Raw genomic sequence first — 15,554 nt, 5'->3', positions numbered from 1 at the left:
ATTCCTTTTAATGGCTTCCAATCAACATTCCAACTGACATGGCAATCGTTTCTTTCTTCTATATAACCTGCACTGATGTGTTCAGATGTTTCTGACTAATTCCCACATTTTTTCTGCAACATGGATACAGCTGCTGCTGGTCTCTCTCTCTCTGTGTGTGTGTGTGTGTGTGTGTGTGTGTGTGTGTGTGTGTGCGCGCGCGCACACGCACACCTGTGCAAGACAGTGGGGCAAGAGGATAAAAAGGGAGTTTTTCATACACTCAAAAAGAGAATCAGTAGGAGTCTTCTTCTCTCCATGTCTCTGCCCCAGTTTTTCCTGTTGCATACAGTTCAAAGTTACAACATCACTGAAAAAAGTGACTTATGATCATTTTTCACACTTACAGCCATTACAGCATCCCCATGATCATGTGATCAAAATTTAGACGCTTGGCAACTGACTCATATTTATGAAGGTTACAGTGTCCTGGGGTCATGTGATCACCTTTTGCGACCTTCCGACAAGCAGTCAATGGGGAATCCAGAGCCACTTAGCAACCCTGTTACTAATTTAACAACTGCAGTGATTCACTCAACCACTGTGGCAAGAAAGTTTGTAAAATAGGGAAAAACTCACTAAATGTCTGACTTAGCGACAGAAATTTTGGGTTCAGTTGTGGTCATGAATCGAGGACTATTTGTATATGAAAAACTCCCTTTTCATCTTCTTACCCCACCGTCTTCCCTTTTTCAAGGTTTATCTGGTAGTCATTTGTAATTGAATACAATGAGCATCAGTGGGGCAACTGATAAAATACTATTTTTCCTATATCCAAAAAAAACACACCATCCCATAAACAACCCCTATCCATCCTACTGAGGATGGCAGTCTGAACTGAGTTAAACTGTTTCATAAACTAAAATGGAAATAGTTCTGTAGCAAGAAAATACATATCTTGGGGCACGAAGCTAGGTTATTTCACTCATTGTCAGTGCCTGACCCTTCAAACTGGTAAAACAGCATTCTCTGATTCCCATCTACAGCTAGATGCATTGAATGGAATGTTTAAAGATTAAAGATTAAATATATTCTTAATTGTGGTTAAAAAGAATAAGAAATTAAGGAAATAAATATATGTTAGCCTAGGAGGGATAGATATTTTAAATAGTATGTTATTTCTTATGTTTCTTTACTCTTGTTTTCCTTTCTCTTTTTTCTTTCCTTTCCTTTCCTTTTTTTTTCTTTTCTCTTTTCATTGTTTTATTTATTTCTTAAGAAATGTAAAAGTGTGAGATGGCTTATATGGAAAAAAGTGGAGTTAAATTTGTAAATGTAAATGTAATTAACTTTTGAGAAAATCTTCACCAGCAAGAATATCTAGAATTTGGTGGGAGAAATAAACTAAACTAAGGATTGTAACAGGATTTATGACGAGGCAATCAGAATGATTGAATAGAAAAGAAATATACTAATATGATTAGCCTTGGTGGAGCAGTGGGCTAGTGCCTCCTTAAGTAACACCAGCTGCCTGCAATTAGTGCAGGTTCGAGTCCCACCAGGCTCAAGGTTGACTCAGCCTTCCATCCTTCCAAGGTAGGTAAAATGAGGACCCAGATTGTTGGGGGCAATTAAGCTGACTTTGTAATAATGCCGCTTGGGGTGTGTGTGTGAAAGCCCTAACAAGCAGGCATATACATAGAATGAAGGCTACTGCTAAGCTTGTAAGCCGCCCTGAGTCTTCGGAGAAGGGCGGGATATAAATGAAATTAAAATAAAAAAATAAATAAAATTATTTTTAGGAATATTGGGGAAAAATATACATTTAATTGTTATTTATCAAAATAATAAGAATTGTATTAACCCAATGTTTGCAAAAGAGGTTATTTTGGGGAAAGAGGAAATAAACTAAAGTTAATATGTGGAATATGGATTATAGAAATTAATTGTTAATGATTCTTTTACAAATATAACCCAGACAACCCACTGTTCACCAATTATTGAGTGGGGAAAAATCAATAATATATATATAATTTATATAGCTGGAAGGCAAGGCAAATGTATGTTTAAGTATTTGTCAAGGCTTTTTGAATGGACCTTGCTAATTAACTCTTTCATTCCTGTTTTGGCCCGGCTCAGGGCTTATCCACAGGAACTAGTCAACTTATGACAGCTCATTATTTGTGCAAATTATTCAAATTGCTAATAAAGAATTTGGGAGGCTAAGATGATCATTTCGAACTCTTTATGTTCTCATCAGTTAGTCATACCCTTTATCTGAGATTGCCTTGCCTTCCAGATAATATAAGAGAGAAGGAACCCGTGGCTCAGGAGGTTAAAACACTGCCTGATATATAATCAGCCCGGGTTCGAATCTCAGATAAAGGGTATGACTAACTGATATATATATAAATAAAGAGTGTCATCTAGAGCAGGGGTCTGCAACCCCCGGTGCATGGACCGGTACCAGTCCACAGCATGCCAGCAACTGGTCCTCACATACAAGCAAAGCCCCGTCCGTGGGAGACAGATAGAACACAAAAACACACACTCTCCAGTCCATAGAAAAACCTTTCTCCACAGAACTGGTCCCTGGTGCCCAAAAGGTTGGGGACCTCTGATCTAGAGGCCTTTTCTATCACTGTGCCTGCCCCAAGGAACACCATTCCCTCCACCTTCAATATTAGTTTGGCCCTATCTCTGCTAATCTTTTGGAGAGTCCTTAAAACCTGGCCGATTAGGTAAGCCATTTTTTCATTTTATTCCAGTCCGTTCTCATTTTTAATTTTCAGTTTGTATTCTTACATCAATGTTTTTGATGATGATCTATGTCTGGCACCCAAAGCTGCCTGTGTGAGATGGGTGCAAATAAATTGAATAAAATAAATGAGTACCAGAGTATTTCTTTAATGTTTGTTCAGCCTTTTCAAATCGGACAGTCCCGAAATGAACTGGAACTCTTCATTTCAACAACCCAGCCACTAATAGGTACAGGATCTCTCAGATTTACCTTCTAACTTACCACTTTTCCACAAGGGATTTAGACATTTCTGTGTCGGGTAGTACTAGTCTCCACACCATTGCTGTCTTCTGATTTCCTGTACAGAATAAAAAAGGGTGGGTTCAGGTTTTTTCCACCATGGATTTTTTTTTAGTTCAATATGGACTTTCATCTTACATGGGTTTTTTCCATTGTTAACTCTTGCTTGGCTAAACTTTTCCACCAATAGAGCAGAACAGAGACAGTAGAGGCTAGCCATCTGTGAGGAAGCTTCATATCTTCTAGAAATACACTATATAATTGATATCATATCTGTACATATCTGTAAACAAATAAGGCAGCCTTCACATCCCCTTCTACAAAAGTGCAAGCGAGCAAAATTCTAAGCTTCAAACTGTAGGTGATCTTTTTCAGCCTAGGGGGAAACACAAAATGAGAGCTTCTTCAATGTTCTGGACAAGCTAGACACAGCTAGTCCCACGTGATTACATAACAATGCATGTGAGGCATTGACAAGATCTAGTGGGGTTTCCCAGAATACTTTTTTGATGTATGAGTGTTCTATTCTAATCTGGTTGTTTCTGGCATATTTCTCTTTAATGCATTGATTTGAAATAAAGCCAGTTGATGGCTGAATTAGAAATTTTCTCAACATCAGCTACCAATTTGAGAATCAAGAAATGGGACTGACAGAAGTACAGTATATTTGGTTAAATAGGTTGTTGAAGGTCAAGATGTAAGCAACATCTGGAAACGAAAGTTGTATTCAAATTCCTAGATTAGATGGATTGAATGCCTCTAATAAGCTTACACAAGACCTCTACCAAAGTCAAGAGACAGACTGTAAAAGTAGGCTGGTTATAGCCTATTTGGATGCTTGTAGATGAGAGTGAATCAGGAAGTCTGATCCCACAGATGTGGACAAAAATCCTGGACCTCAATATAAAAAGTACATAAAGGAATGGTTTTTGAAGTGAGAGTCACAAGATCTCCAACACAGATTGCCCAAATCATAATAACTTAAATTTAGACCTTATAGGATAAGTTAGAACAAATTATAAACTTAATGTGGTGCATCTGTATTCTACTTTTATAAAATGATCATCTGATGTAAGCAATAGATTTGCATTTAGATTTCTTTGGTTTTTCTGGTTCCATGTTATTTTTGGTCTGTCACTTTGCCAGAAAAAAAGAGAACCCAGGAAGGGCTTCAAAATAGGGCATGAATTTTCTCTTCAGAGACAACATGGGACTGAGAACTGAAGATACAGGCTTGCTGCCCTAGAAACACGCTTGACAATGAATGAAACCAAGGAACTCTGCACATCCAATACTCTTGAGACTCTGATAGTTGTCAGAGTCAGAACTTTGCAGAAGAGTCTCTAAGTCAGAATTAGAACCGTTTGTTATTTATATGCTAGGATGGTTTCAAAATGACAACTAGTTTGGTGATTTTTAAAAGGATAGTTTTTGGGTGCGTGCTGACTAGCTATCCAGGCTTGTAGGATTTTTTTCTGGGAAGGCAGTTGGTTCACTGGGTTGTCCATCCTAGCAACCAACTAGTTCACAATCACAGGAAATTAAACCCTAAGAATTATTAGGCTTTGTATTTAGAAGGTTGCCTGAGTGAGTGGTTGAACATGGGAATAACCCTAGAGCACAGTATAACAAGAAGAAAAGCCACCATTTCCTGTAACAGTTTTGCTCTAAGTACGTCTCTGGTCTCTTGCAAATGTGTATATGCAAATATGTGTTTGCAGCATGGAAGCAAAATGTATTTTGTCTATTCAACTGCTTTGTCAAAAAAAATCTCCTTTTTGAAATCATTCCTTATCACTTTGGTTGGATGATAAGGAGAAACAGTCTGATACTACTATTACTATTTTTAAGCAGAATAACATTTCAAGTGAATGCCTCTTAAATGTGAAAAAAGATCAAGCTTAGATTCAATTAGAAGAAGTTTGCAGTAGATTTTTTTTCCTATTTGGCAAGTAGAGTCAGTAATGTTCAAACATAACTATTTGTACTTACTTTCATTAGCAGACAAATAAACAACTTGGTATTTTTACTTTTAATAGACTTGGCATGTTTGAGGCTCAGGGGGTTTCCTGCCAACCCTCCTCCCACTCCACTACTACACAAATGAGACAGAATTAATACTTGAAGTCCAAACCCCATTCAAATTGAATTGTAATGGTGTTGGTTGTCATCTGTTATTGTTTCAACTTATTACTTTAACTTTACAACAAGAACATTATTATTACTTACAATGTTTCTACTTGTTCAAATTCTTTTTCAACTTCTGTAAAGAGAAAGAAACCAATGTGATTTGTACTTTTCTGTTGGTATATTTTACTCACTTACTTACTTATTTAATATTTCAAGCCTTACCCAAGCCTTTGAGTCAGTCTTGACCCCTGGCGACTGTATGGTCTAAATGTTTTCATTTTTTGGAAGTAGTTCGCCATTGCCTTTCTCTTAGGATTGAGAGAGACACACAGTGCCCAAGACACACAGTCGATTTTCAAGTCTAAGGTGGAACTAGACCTCAATCTCCCAGTTTCTAACCTGATGCCTTAACCACTAGACCAAACTGAGCATAATTTTATTTCTTTTATTTATGAGTTTAAGGGATTATATAGTCAGTTGTATAGTTAATATAATGGCTTAAAATGACTGCTTACCAAATCTTTCTACAAAAGGAATCATGCTTCAAGATAACAAAAGATATTGACTGGAAAGGGCAAATTTCCAAAAATGGAATAGTGCAGCTGGAAGCACGTTACATTATGTGAAATACTTTTCCCACTAATACTGCAAGATAAAAAGAGCTGCTATTTCTTCCTTTAGTGTGCAGAAGAACTTTGCCCATTTAATTACTGGTATAGTTAACAAGCACATTAGTTTAATGTTAATACCTTTCCTCTCTATAGTTTGACTAGGTGATTTTACTGTGTACTTACTTAAATATTGTTAATTGTTTTAATACAGCCAACTACTGAAATCTCTTGGCTTTATATACAGTAATAAAGACATAATAACATAATAAAACATAAACTAAGAATTGGAGAAATAATAAAATTAAAGTAACAGATTAAAACCCTTGATAAGTGATAACTCTTTTAAAAAGGGGATAGGTATTGAATTGAAAACCAATTCTTCCATTGTGGTAAGAGGCACACGTAAGCATGTGATCAAAGTTATAAGGACATCATGCATGTCACGATATCATCTCACAAATGGCACAAAATATGCAGTTCTTATGCAGGATGATGTCATGATACACATGGGATTACTGCCTATCCCCCCCCATCCATATCCATGAGTGTATTCCAGTCATCAGGCACAACTAAAAGAAGGCGCCTGAAGGCGAATCTCTCCAGGTGAAATCAATGAACATGAGAGACGCAAAGTAGGAATGAAGAATAAAGTGTTCTCCTGCACTATAATTTGCAACCAAGGTAATTTGTATTTTCATAGAGACCAACTTCAAGGCATGAGTTTCCCCTTTCAGTGGCCACAGATATTATTTTAGCATTTGCAACATTTGTCTCCCAGTCCACCACACCCCTTTCTGATATGCAACAAAACCCCAAAATGAAAATGCAACTCAACCTCCTTGCCAAATTCAATTCTAAAACATGAAATATTTACGCACATACAAAACCTTTATCTTGTTCAAAAATACAGCATCTTCATGATTCCATGCATCATCTTTATTACTACTAAATAACACTAAACCCTGATATTTTGAAATAAGCACCATTTCCCTAGAGATGTTTTGAGAGGCAGATATGTCCAGTTACTTGTGCCCTGACTATGAATGGCTTTCAAAAGAAGAAGAAAATCCTCTGGTAAAGCTACTCTTAGTTAATCATAATAAAGCAGGGATGGCAGTCAAGGACTTATGGGCATCATGTACTGTCTGAGGTTTTTCCTGCAATAATTGCTGAGAAAGACCCCAGCAAATTCAGCAACACAAATTCGCTAGTGACATATGCTAGAATTTCACAGATGGACAAAATGACTCATTTGCTTGCTGGCTCAAAATTGAAAATATTTTTTTATGGAAAAATCATTTTGTCCTGCGTACACTATTGAGCCAGGTTCTTCCCACTGAAAGCAGCCCTGTCAGCCACATCTGCATCATGTGTTGTGATTCAGGGTCAGCCTGTAGGGTCGGCAGTTGGGTTGGACGACTCAGAGGAGGAGGGGGGTGTTGAAGAGCTTGCTGAGGGGGTTGGAGAGCTTGCTGATGAGAGCCCTCAGCCAGGCCCCTCCCACCTGGTCACGACGCAGACCCAGCTGTGTGAGCCTGACAGCGTGGATTAAGATGACCCACAGCTGGCCCTGTTCAAGGACACCCGACGCAGGAGGCAGTCAATCAGGAGTAAACAGAGGAAGGCAATGGGGCACCTCGGAAGGAGGCAGAGAGAAGCCACGCCCTGAACTGTATAAAAGGGGAATGCGTGGGAGGGCTGGTTTGCTGAAGTCAACCGCTTGAATAGTTCCTGTTTCATAGCTCCTGTTTCATGGTTGGTGTCTTGTTTTGCTGTTTAATGTTAATAAATTTGGCGGGCTTAATTCTAGCCTCTTGCCATTTGTAAAGGGGTTGTCCCTGCCTTTTCTGCAGGGCTGGTAGCAGGCTGGTACAGAACATCATGCAATGATGCCAAAATGATAATATGCATACAGTCAACGCCCTTTTACATTGATGTTTTGATGTCTGATGTATGTACCCAAATCATGCCATTTGTGTCATGGTGTAGTCACATTTTGTTGTGTACGCCACTCTTGCTTGCAAGAACTCTGTTCACTTTTTAAATGTAGCCCTGAACCCATTACATGAAGGTAAAATGCAATCATCCACCAAGAAAAAGTTGCCTAATGTTATGGTTTATTGCAATCTTTCCTAACTTTGCATGCTCCATTCTGTTGGACTTACATTCCTACAATTCCTCTTGCATTATATATTCTGGCTCAGGAATTCTAGACGTTATGGGAACATATCAGCTCAGACTTTTGGTAGAAGCCATATTGATGTTCCACAGGTCATCATACATCATGACACAAATTATACCTCTGCAAATTATTTTATCTGCATAATTTGTGTGATGACATAACACATAGCCCATGAGATCTCCAAGAAGCTCCATTCATAAACATAGGTTTACCATTCATGTCATCCTCTGTTCTTATCACACAAAAAATACCAAATAAAAGAAGCATATTTGAATATGTTATTCCTCCATATCTTACCAGTATTCGCTTCTTTCTTTTTGGAGAACACTTCATAGATAAAAACAAGTGCTACTAAAACGATAACTTCAGCAGCTATCACAAGAAATGGTTTGAGAGGTGTCAGATAGGTCAGGACTTTGAGCGATACTTTTCCTTTGCTTTCACCTAGTAGAAATCCAGCTTTGCACCAGTAAGAACTGCTATCTAATTCAGAGAGATCAAAGATCTTCAGTTTGGTAGTGTTCTCATGTGTCTGGATAAAGCTGTACTTCTTTGGCATCAGGGTAGAATTGATAACAACCTGACAGGAGGAAAAAAGAGTGAAGAATCTTCATCATAAAGTCATACATCACTAGAAATTCCAATATATAGATATTTAAATATATAAATGAAGATTCTAGGAGGAAAATTATAACAATGAAATAGAGATGTGAAAAGGAAATTTTAAAAACCCAAAATCTATGAATATTTGATTCACAGTCTAGCTTGGGCAAAATGGCTATATTACAAAAGCATATCTTGAAAAATATCTTGAAATAATGGGGGTTGGATTCCTCCTGTAAAGGGAACAGAACTTTACCTCTCCACTTCCATTATTTGAATACCAGGTCCAAAAACTTGGGTTAATGGGGTTTTTCCCATTTCCAACATCACAAGTCAAGAGCACGGTGTCACCCACATAACTGATTATATGCTCAGACTTTACATGGACTTGAGGCACTAAGGAAAAACAAAAAAGAATTGTGATGTCATATGAGAAGAGCACATCTTTCTTCCCCTATCCTTACCTCTTTCTATTTAGGGACAATTGAAAGCATCCTGTTGTATCGTATTACTGTGTGGTTTGGAAGCATTACTGTTTCAGACAGGAAGGCTGTGCAAAAGGTAGTGAAGATGGCAGGAAAGATTATTGAAAGTTCACTGCCTTCTATCCATATAAGTGATGCATGACCAGGGTCCTCAGTATTGCCAGGGACGCTACACATCCTCTCCATGACCACTTCTCTTTGTTACCTTCTGGGAGAAGACTTCATGGTTCCTGAAGTAGAACAACTATATTCTCTAATAGGTTTATATCATATAGAATCAACCTTGTTGACTCTCAAGACTCTTTTTTCTGCTAAGTATTCAAAATGGACTGTTTAATACACACACACACACACACATTTTGGAGAGCGGGCATCAGAATTACATTTTTAAATGTGTGCCAGTGTGTTCACAGAAAAAAAAGTGATAATGAAGGCTGTCTTATATGATAGGGCTCAAAGATGAGGTTGTATGAATGTTTTGTGGGTCCATAGACACATACATATGCTTCCATTACTGTACATGACTGGCTAGCGAATTCTGAGAGTTGACATCCACATCTTAAAGATGGCAAGGTTGGGAAACCCTGTTGTACAGCATAGAGCCAAGCAAAGAGATGTTTTTTGTAATGTGAAATGTATATTTACATATTCTTTACACAGTACCTATCTTTTTAGTTTTTATCCTTTTATTCTAATTTTCTAGACCCTCTAGAACAGACATGTCAAACTCGCGATGTCACGTGATATTGAGCGATGTATTAGAGCTTTTCCCCCCATTGCCGGCAATGGAGTGGGCGTGGTTTCTTCATGATGCGTCTGGCCCGCGGGCCGGCAGTTTGACACCCCTGCTCTAGAACTAATCTCTGTATGTATTCTTTGGTTACTAGCTGCCCAGAAAAAGAGAAGGGAAGAAGACAAGAAAACTAATAGATACAAATGAATTCATCAACTCATATCATTTAGACCTAAGAAATTAAGGTCAACCAAAAGGAAGACCTATCTATCATGATCACATGGCTGTTCCAATAAATACATTTTTTCCTCGTGAAAAATATCACATGCACATGTGCATGCGCACACACACACATGCACACACTCGAAAGGGAGGGGGACACTTCAATTTTTTTTCTATCCATTGATTTCTACTGTCTCCTTTGTTTGAATTCCAGTGAACAGACTGCCTGGCCTTTTCAATCATTGGCAGCTCTGTACCATTTTCAACTTTAAAACATGAAATTTTGGGTACATCATTAGCAAGGCTGTCCTCTTAATTATTTCTCCATTATGTTTACAGTCAAAGCTATGATTTCTAATGTTTGCATCTGAGAGAAAAATCACTTCTACTTGGGCTGATATATACATCATTAGCAGCACTTTAGTATCATCATTAAAAGTTAAAACAATTATTTTGCACTGTAAGTTGAATGAATTATGAGAAATGTATATTTAAGAGAAATGCATAATAGAATGGACTTAAGAAAATCAAAGGGTCCAGATTAGGCAGAGGGAGTGTGCCTGGCTGAGGAATTCTGGGAATTTAAGTCCACAAGTCAGAAAAGGGCCAAGTTTGAAGACCCCTGATCTATTCTAGGGCATCTCTGAAGGGACATGATACTTGACTGAAATAGGTGCCTACGGCTCTTTGGGCAATTTCACTTGCCTGAGTTCCTGCAGGCAATTCTAATAAAGTATAATTAAATCCATTTCCAATTTGAAATGATAAAATAGAAGAGGGTAGATTCCAGGCTGAAAATCAATTAATGAAAAAAATGGACAGGGCATAGTCCATTTTAGGGACTGTTGCTTTCCGAGATCAGCCCTTCTCTCTCCCTGCCCTCATTCTGTGGAACAGGTTTGTTTTTATGAAGGCCTTTAAAACATGGCTATTTCATCAGGAAACCATTTCTGCCTCTTTCTCTTTCTTCGGAGTGAGTGAGCTATCAAGATATCACCCAATCCTCTCTCCTTCCAACTCTGCTTAGTCATCTCTGATTCAGTACAGGTTAGAATGGAACCAGAGATTAGCAAACAGGCCCTGGCTGCACGAAAGAAGTCCATTCTGCTGTAGATCATGAAGTACAGTTTTAAGGGTGAAGGTTAGAAGGGTTCTTCTAGCTACTGGCAGTAGGCTCAAGGTAGATTTTGTCTTCCAAACTTAACAATTTATATGGAAATAATGTCCCTGGTTACATCTGGCAATAGTTATGGTCCTAAGCATTCCTGGGAATTAAATCCCATGGAACTAACTTACTCAAAATTAACATTATTAATTGTTTACTATTGTTAATAGTTAATAATTGCTTCTGTGCAAACCAGTGGGACACAGAACAATTGAAGATGAGGTTTATGTGAAACCTCATAAATCATTTCCTACAAAGGTAGAAAGAAATTTGCCATATTTTTTTTAAAAAAGCACCATGCCTGCAAGTTAAATAGGGTTCTCCTACAGTGGCCTGAATATTTTCACTGTTATGCAGATAATCTAATTTAACATGACCCAAGCTTTTTGTACCAGCAGCCAATAACTGTGGAAACCTAGTTTCTGCTATTTTTCTCATCCAAAAAATGACAAGCCAGCAAAACCAAAAAGCAGTTTTTGCACACTAACTGTTAAAATTCCTGACCAAGAGAAAACAAAAACTTGAGCTTGCCAGAGCCAAGCATGAGGAGCTATTTAGAACATCCTGGTTTGAGCAAATTTGTTTTGCTCACACCATTACCCAGCCACAAAATATAGCAGTGTGAAATATATTGCTCGTGTCTCACTGATAGATTAGAGCTAAACAAATACAGCATAAAATAAAATGTATCTGATCATTACCACTTTCCAGTCTGATTAACATTCGGCTGCAGAGTGTAATATTTCTGGCTATGATTTTTTTTTTATCCTAATGAAATTTTCCTTCTTAGCATGCATTGTTTTATGATTCACATTAAGCAATGGAACAAACGCCTATGAAACACTAGTTATGATTATGTGAGGATGATAGATACACAACAACCCATTACATTGTTCTTGATTTAGCACTTTTGCAGCAGTTCTACTGCCAAAATTACAGTATATGGATTAGTATACAGACAGAGAATTTTAAACATCCTTAATGATCAGTGTTGATCTTTAATCCTCCCATACTCAATTTTTTACTTCAAAATGTCCATGCTATCATGAAAAAGCAATTTTCTTACCAAAATGATAAGAGCTTTTCCCATCAGAATATTGCAAATGGGTCTGGAAATGCATAGCTATTTCTGCAAATGAATAGCGCCTTGCAGGAAACTATCCATATCAGAAATTCCCTTGAGGTTGTAACATCAGGCTTCAAGAACTGACCCAACTAAAGGAACAGTGAAGCTGAATTCTTTTGGGTGTCTGATGCTTGATTAGGGCTTAGATTCACATTTAAACCGTACAGTGTCCAAACTCTAATCCTATAAAACATCATTGTGCAAAGGGACAAGCAGAATACTTTCAATAGCATTGAAAGTGAATATATTTACAGCCCCAGCAGTGTTTCTTCAAAATGCATTTGCTCAGTTTTAAAAATCCGTGGCTGTATATAAAAGGCAAGGAATCATTAACGTTTAATGGACAGAGTCCATTAATCTGCATCACTGTTCTATATTTAGTCATCTCAATCATTCAACAAGTTACGTCTTCAGTGGAATATCATTTTACATCAGATGATATCGTATTATCGGTAAAAAGGAACAGCAAGAGTAAAAACTGCTGCGACATTCCATGCAGACTGAAGGAGAGGGAGGAATAAGCTTAAAATGAAGAATGAAAAGAAATTAAAGGAACCAGTCTTGATATGTTTTAAATTAGGTCTTAAAAGAACATAGTATTTTGATGCTGTATAGCAAAATTGCTCCTTCATGTTAATGAGAAAGATAGATGTTTTGAGTTTGATTTCCAACTGCTTCATATTCATTACAAGCAACATTTTGCTAGCCTTGTTTTTTTTTTAAAAAAAAAGTTGTGCATGTTGGTAGCACTGAGGACTACTGCGGTTGGTCCAGTTTTTTCCAAGTTTTCATGATTTTTTTAATTGGGATGGTGGAGAGCTTATAATATTATTTTTTTATTTTTTTAAAAAATTTTTAATTCCATTTATATCCCGCCCTTCTCCGAAGACTCAGGGCGGCTTACAAGCTTAGCAGTACAGATAGTCCTTGACTTATGACCACAATTTTTCTATTGTTAAGTGAGACATTTGTTAAATGATTTTTGCCCCGTTTTACTCCCTTTCTTGCCTCAGTTGTTAAATGAATCACTGCAGTTGATAAGTTAGTAACCCGGTTAAGTGAATTTGACTTCCCCATTGACTGCTTGTCAGGAGGTCACAAAAAGTGACCACCTGACCCTGGGACACAGCAATGATCATACATATAAACCAGCTGCCAAGCATCCTGAATTTTGATCACATGGTCATGTGGATGCTGCAAAGGTCATAATTGTGATAAAAATGGTCATAAGTCAATATTTTTCAGTGCTGTTTGTAACTTTGAACAGTCACTAAATGAATTGTTGAGGATTGCCTGTATGACAATCTATGGAGATTCTCAATCATCCAGCTCATGGTTATCCAAAAGGTACTTTTTCCAAAAGGCAACCCGACTTTTTTTTTCCTTTGAAAGTTTTTTGCTTCTCATTCAAGACGTTTCTCCAGTTCGTGAAGCTTCAGAAAAACTAAAGAAGCTTCTTGGATGAGAAGCAAAATGTTTTCAAAGGAAAAATAAATAAATAAGAAGCTCCAGTTGCCTTTTGGAAAAAGCATCTTTGGCACCTTTGAGCAGAAAAGGTGGGGGGCAATTCTCTGGTTTGCTGATAAATGGTGTGTTTAGGGAAGGGTAAATTCTTGGATCTTACCTTGTAAAACAAATGTAGCCTTTATTTCTGGTTTAGTTTTATAAACGCATGTGTAATTCCTCATCTGGTCTTGGTTTCTGACTTTTATCCTTAAAAAAATAGTTAAACAAGTGATAATAAGTAAAAACAAAGAAAATAAATATGAAAACAGTAATTGAAAAATAGTACAACAGGAATGCTCTGGATTGATAAATGTTGACATGCAAGTGGTTTGTTGAAACAAATGCAGATTTATGATGGCTGAAATATTTAGTCCAAATAGATCATCATAGTTCAGATAACTACAGATGGAAAGAACCTCAGTCATCCTCTAATCCAGGGCTTTTCAACCTTTTCACCAATTGTACCACTTTTAGGATATGGAAATATTTGAGTACCACCTAGCAAGGTGTCAAAAACTTGATGACCAAAAAAATAAATAATCCCTGCTCAAAATTGCAATTGCACTGAAATGACTTGTGACCATTTTTCACACTTATGACCATTGCAACATGCCCAGGGTCATGTGATTTATATTTGGATGCGAAGGTTCATTCTCCAAGCTTATGGGTTGGTTTCCAAATGTTTCATTACTAGGCTAGATAACATCTTCAGCAGAATTTAAGGGGTGTCTGTCTTCTTCTGATTATAAGGGCTTCAGGTGTGGGTGTGCCAAGTGAGGGTCTTGTGAAGGGTCGGAAACCAACCCACAACCTCGGAGAATCCACCTTCACCTCATCCTACACTGAGCTACAGATATTCGCCACCATTGCAAACAAGATTAAGATTATGCCCCTACCTAAGGCAGCTTACTCCATTCTTGAAAGTCTGCTGCTGTTTGGAAAATGGTTCCTGCTCTCCATCCAAAATCTCCTTCCTTATAATTTAATCATCCTACAGCTTCTTGACTTCTCTTCTGGAACAATTCTGTTCATTTAACTACGCAACAGCGCTTCATATATAACCAGCTACTAGTTTAAGAACAAGTTCCATTCCTGACTGTTTTTTACCCACTTGTATGAACTCGTTCTTACAAACAGACTCCCTACTACTAAAAATGGTGAATAGAATTTTTCTTTCTCAAGTTAATGAATCAGTAAAACCACACAATGCTTTTATGGACTGATGAAAACCACTAAAAACAAGCTGCCTATTTAAAAAGTGTAATTTCAATGGTTCATAAATCACTGTGTGACTTCGCCAGTTTGTTGGCTTAAGGAAGGACAATGTCCTCTGACATTTTTTAGTAAAAGGCAACCTGTCCATAGTTGAACCTTCTTAATCCAGGGACTGCCACTATTGTATCATTCCACAATAAAACCAACATCTCCAACCGTACTTTTTTTATTTTCTTTTTTTTTCCTTTCAGCCCTTTATTGTGTCGGTTCTGCTTCTCTGGATATAGTTTATCAGTATCCTGCCTCAGTGAAATACCTAGAAAGAAACTTGAAGTCCACATCTTATAGTTGCAAGCTGCTTGCAGCTCTCAAAAGGCTTAGCTGAAGTACGAAGTACACTTCAAAAGTTATCAAATTATAAATTTTAATGTAGCAAGCAGAAAAAAAGTAAATCTAACTGTGAACAATTCTTTCAATCAGAATAGAGCTTGAAAGTCTTCTAGTCCAATGGCCTGCTCAAGCAGGAGACCTATACCATTTCAGGTGGGTGGCTGTCC

At 37.5% G+C, this 15,554-nt stretch overlaps 1 protein-coding gene across 3 annotated transcripts in view; it reads right to left on the bottom strand.

Moving 5' to 3' along the window:
- The window catches only part of EMB (embigin), a 38,292-nt gene that overhangs the window by 2,828 nt on the left and 19,910 nt on the right, over positions 1–15,554 (bottom strand). For 2 of the 3 annotated variants that reach the window (XM_083352092.1, XM_083352090.1), the window contains exons 5-9: positions 13,901–13,989; positions 8,802–8,941; positions 8,240–8,522; positions 5,249–5,282; positions 3,002–3,077 (exon numbers count right to left, since the gene is read on the bottom strand). In XM_083352092.1, the coding sequence (XP_083208218.1) occupies positions 3,020–3,077; positions 5,249–5,282; positions 8,240–8,522; positions 8,802–8,941; positions 13,901–13,989 (604 nt within the window). In that variant the 3' untranslated portion in view covers positions 3,002–3,019. Of the gene's footprint in view, positions 1–2,989; positions 3,078–5,248; positions 5,283–8,239; positions 8,523–8,801; positions 8,942–13,900; positions 13,990–15,554 lie in introns of all 3 variants that reach the window. The other variant, XM_083352091.1, reaches the window with a different exon arrangement.

The sequence above is a fragment of the Vipera ursinii genome (genome assembly GCF_947247035.1).
Source record: "Vipera ursinii genome assembly, chromosome: 2".
Classification (NCBI taxonomy): Eukaryota; Metazoa; Chordata; class Lepidosauria; order Squamata; family Viperidae; genus Vipera; species Vipera ursinii.
This window is presented reverse-complemented; position numbering and strand designations above follow the sequence as displayed.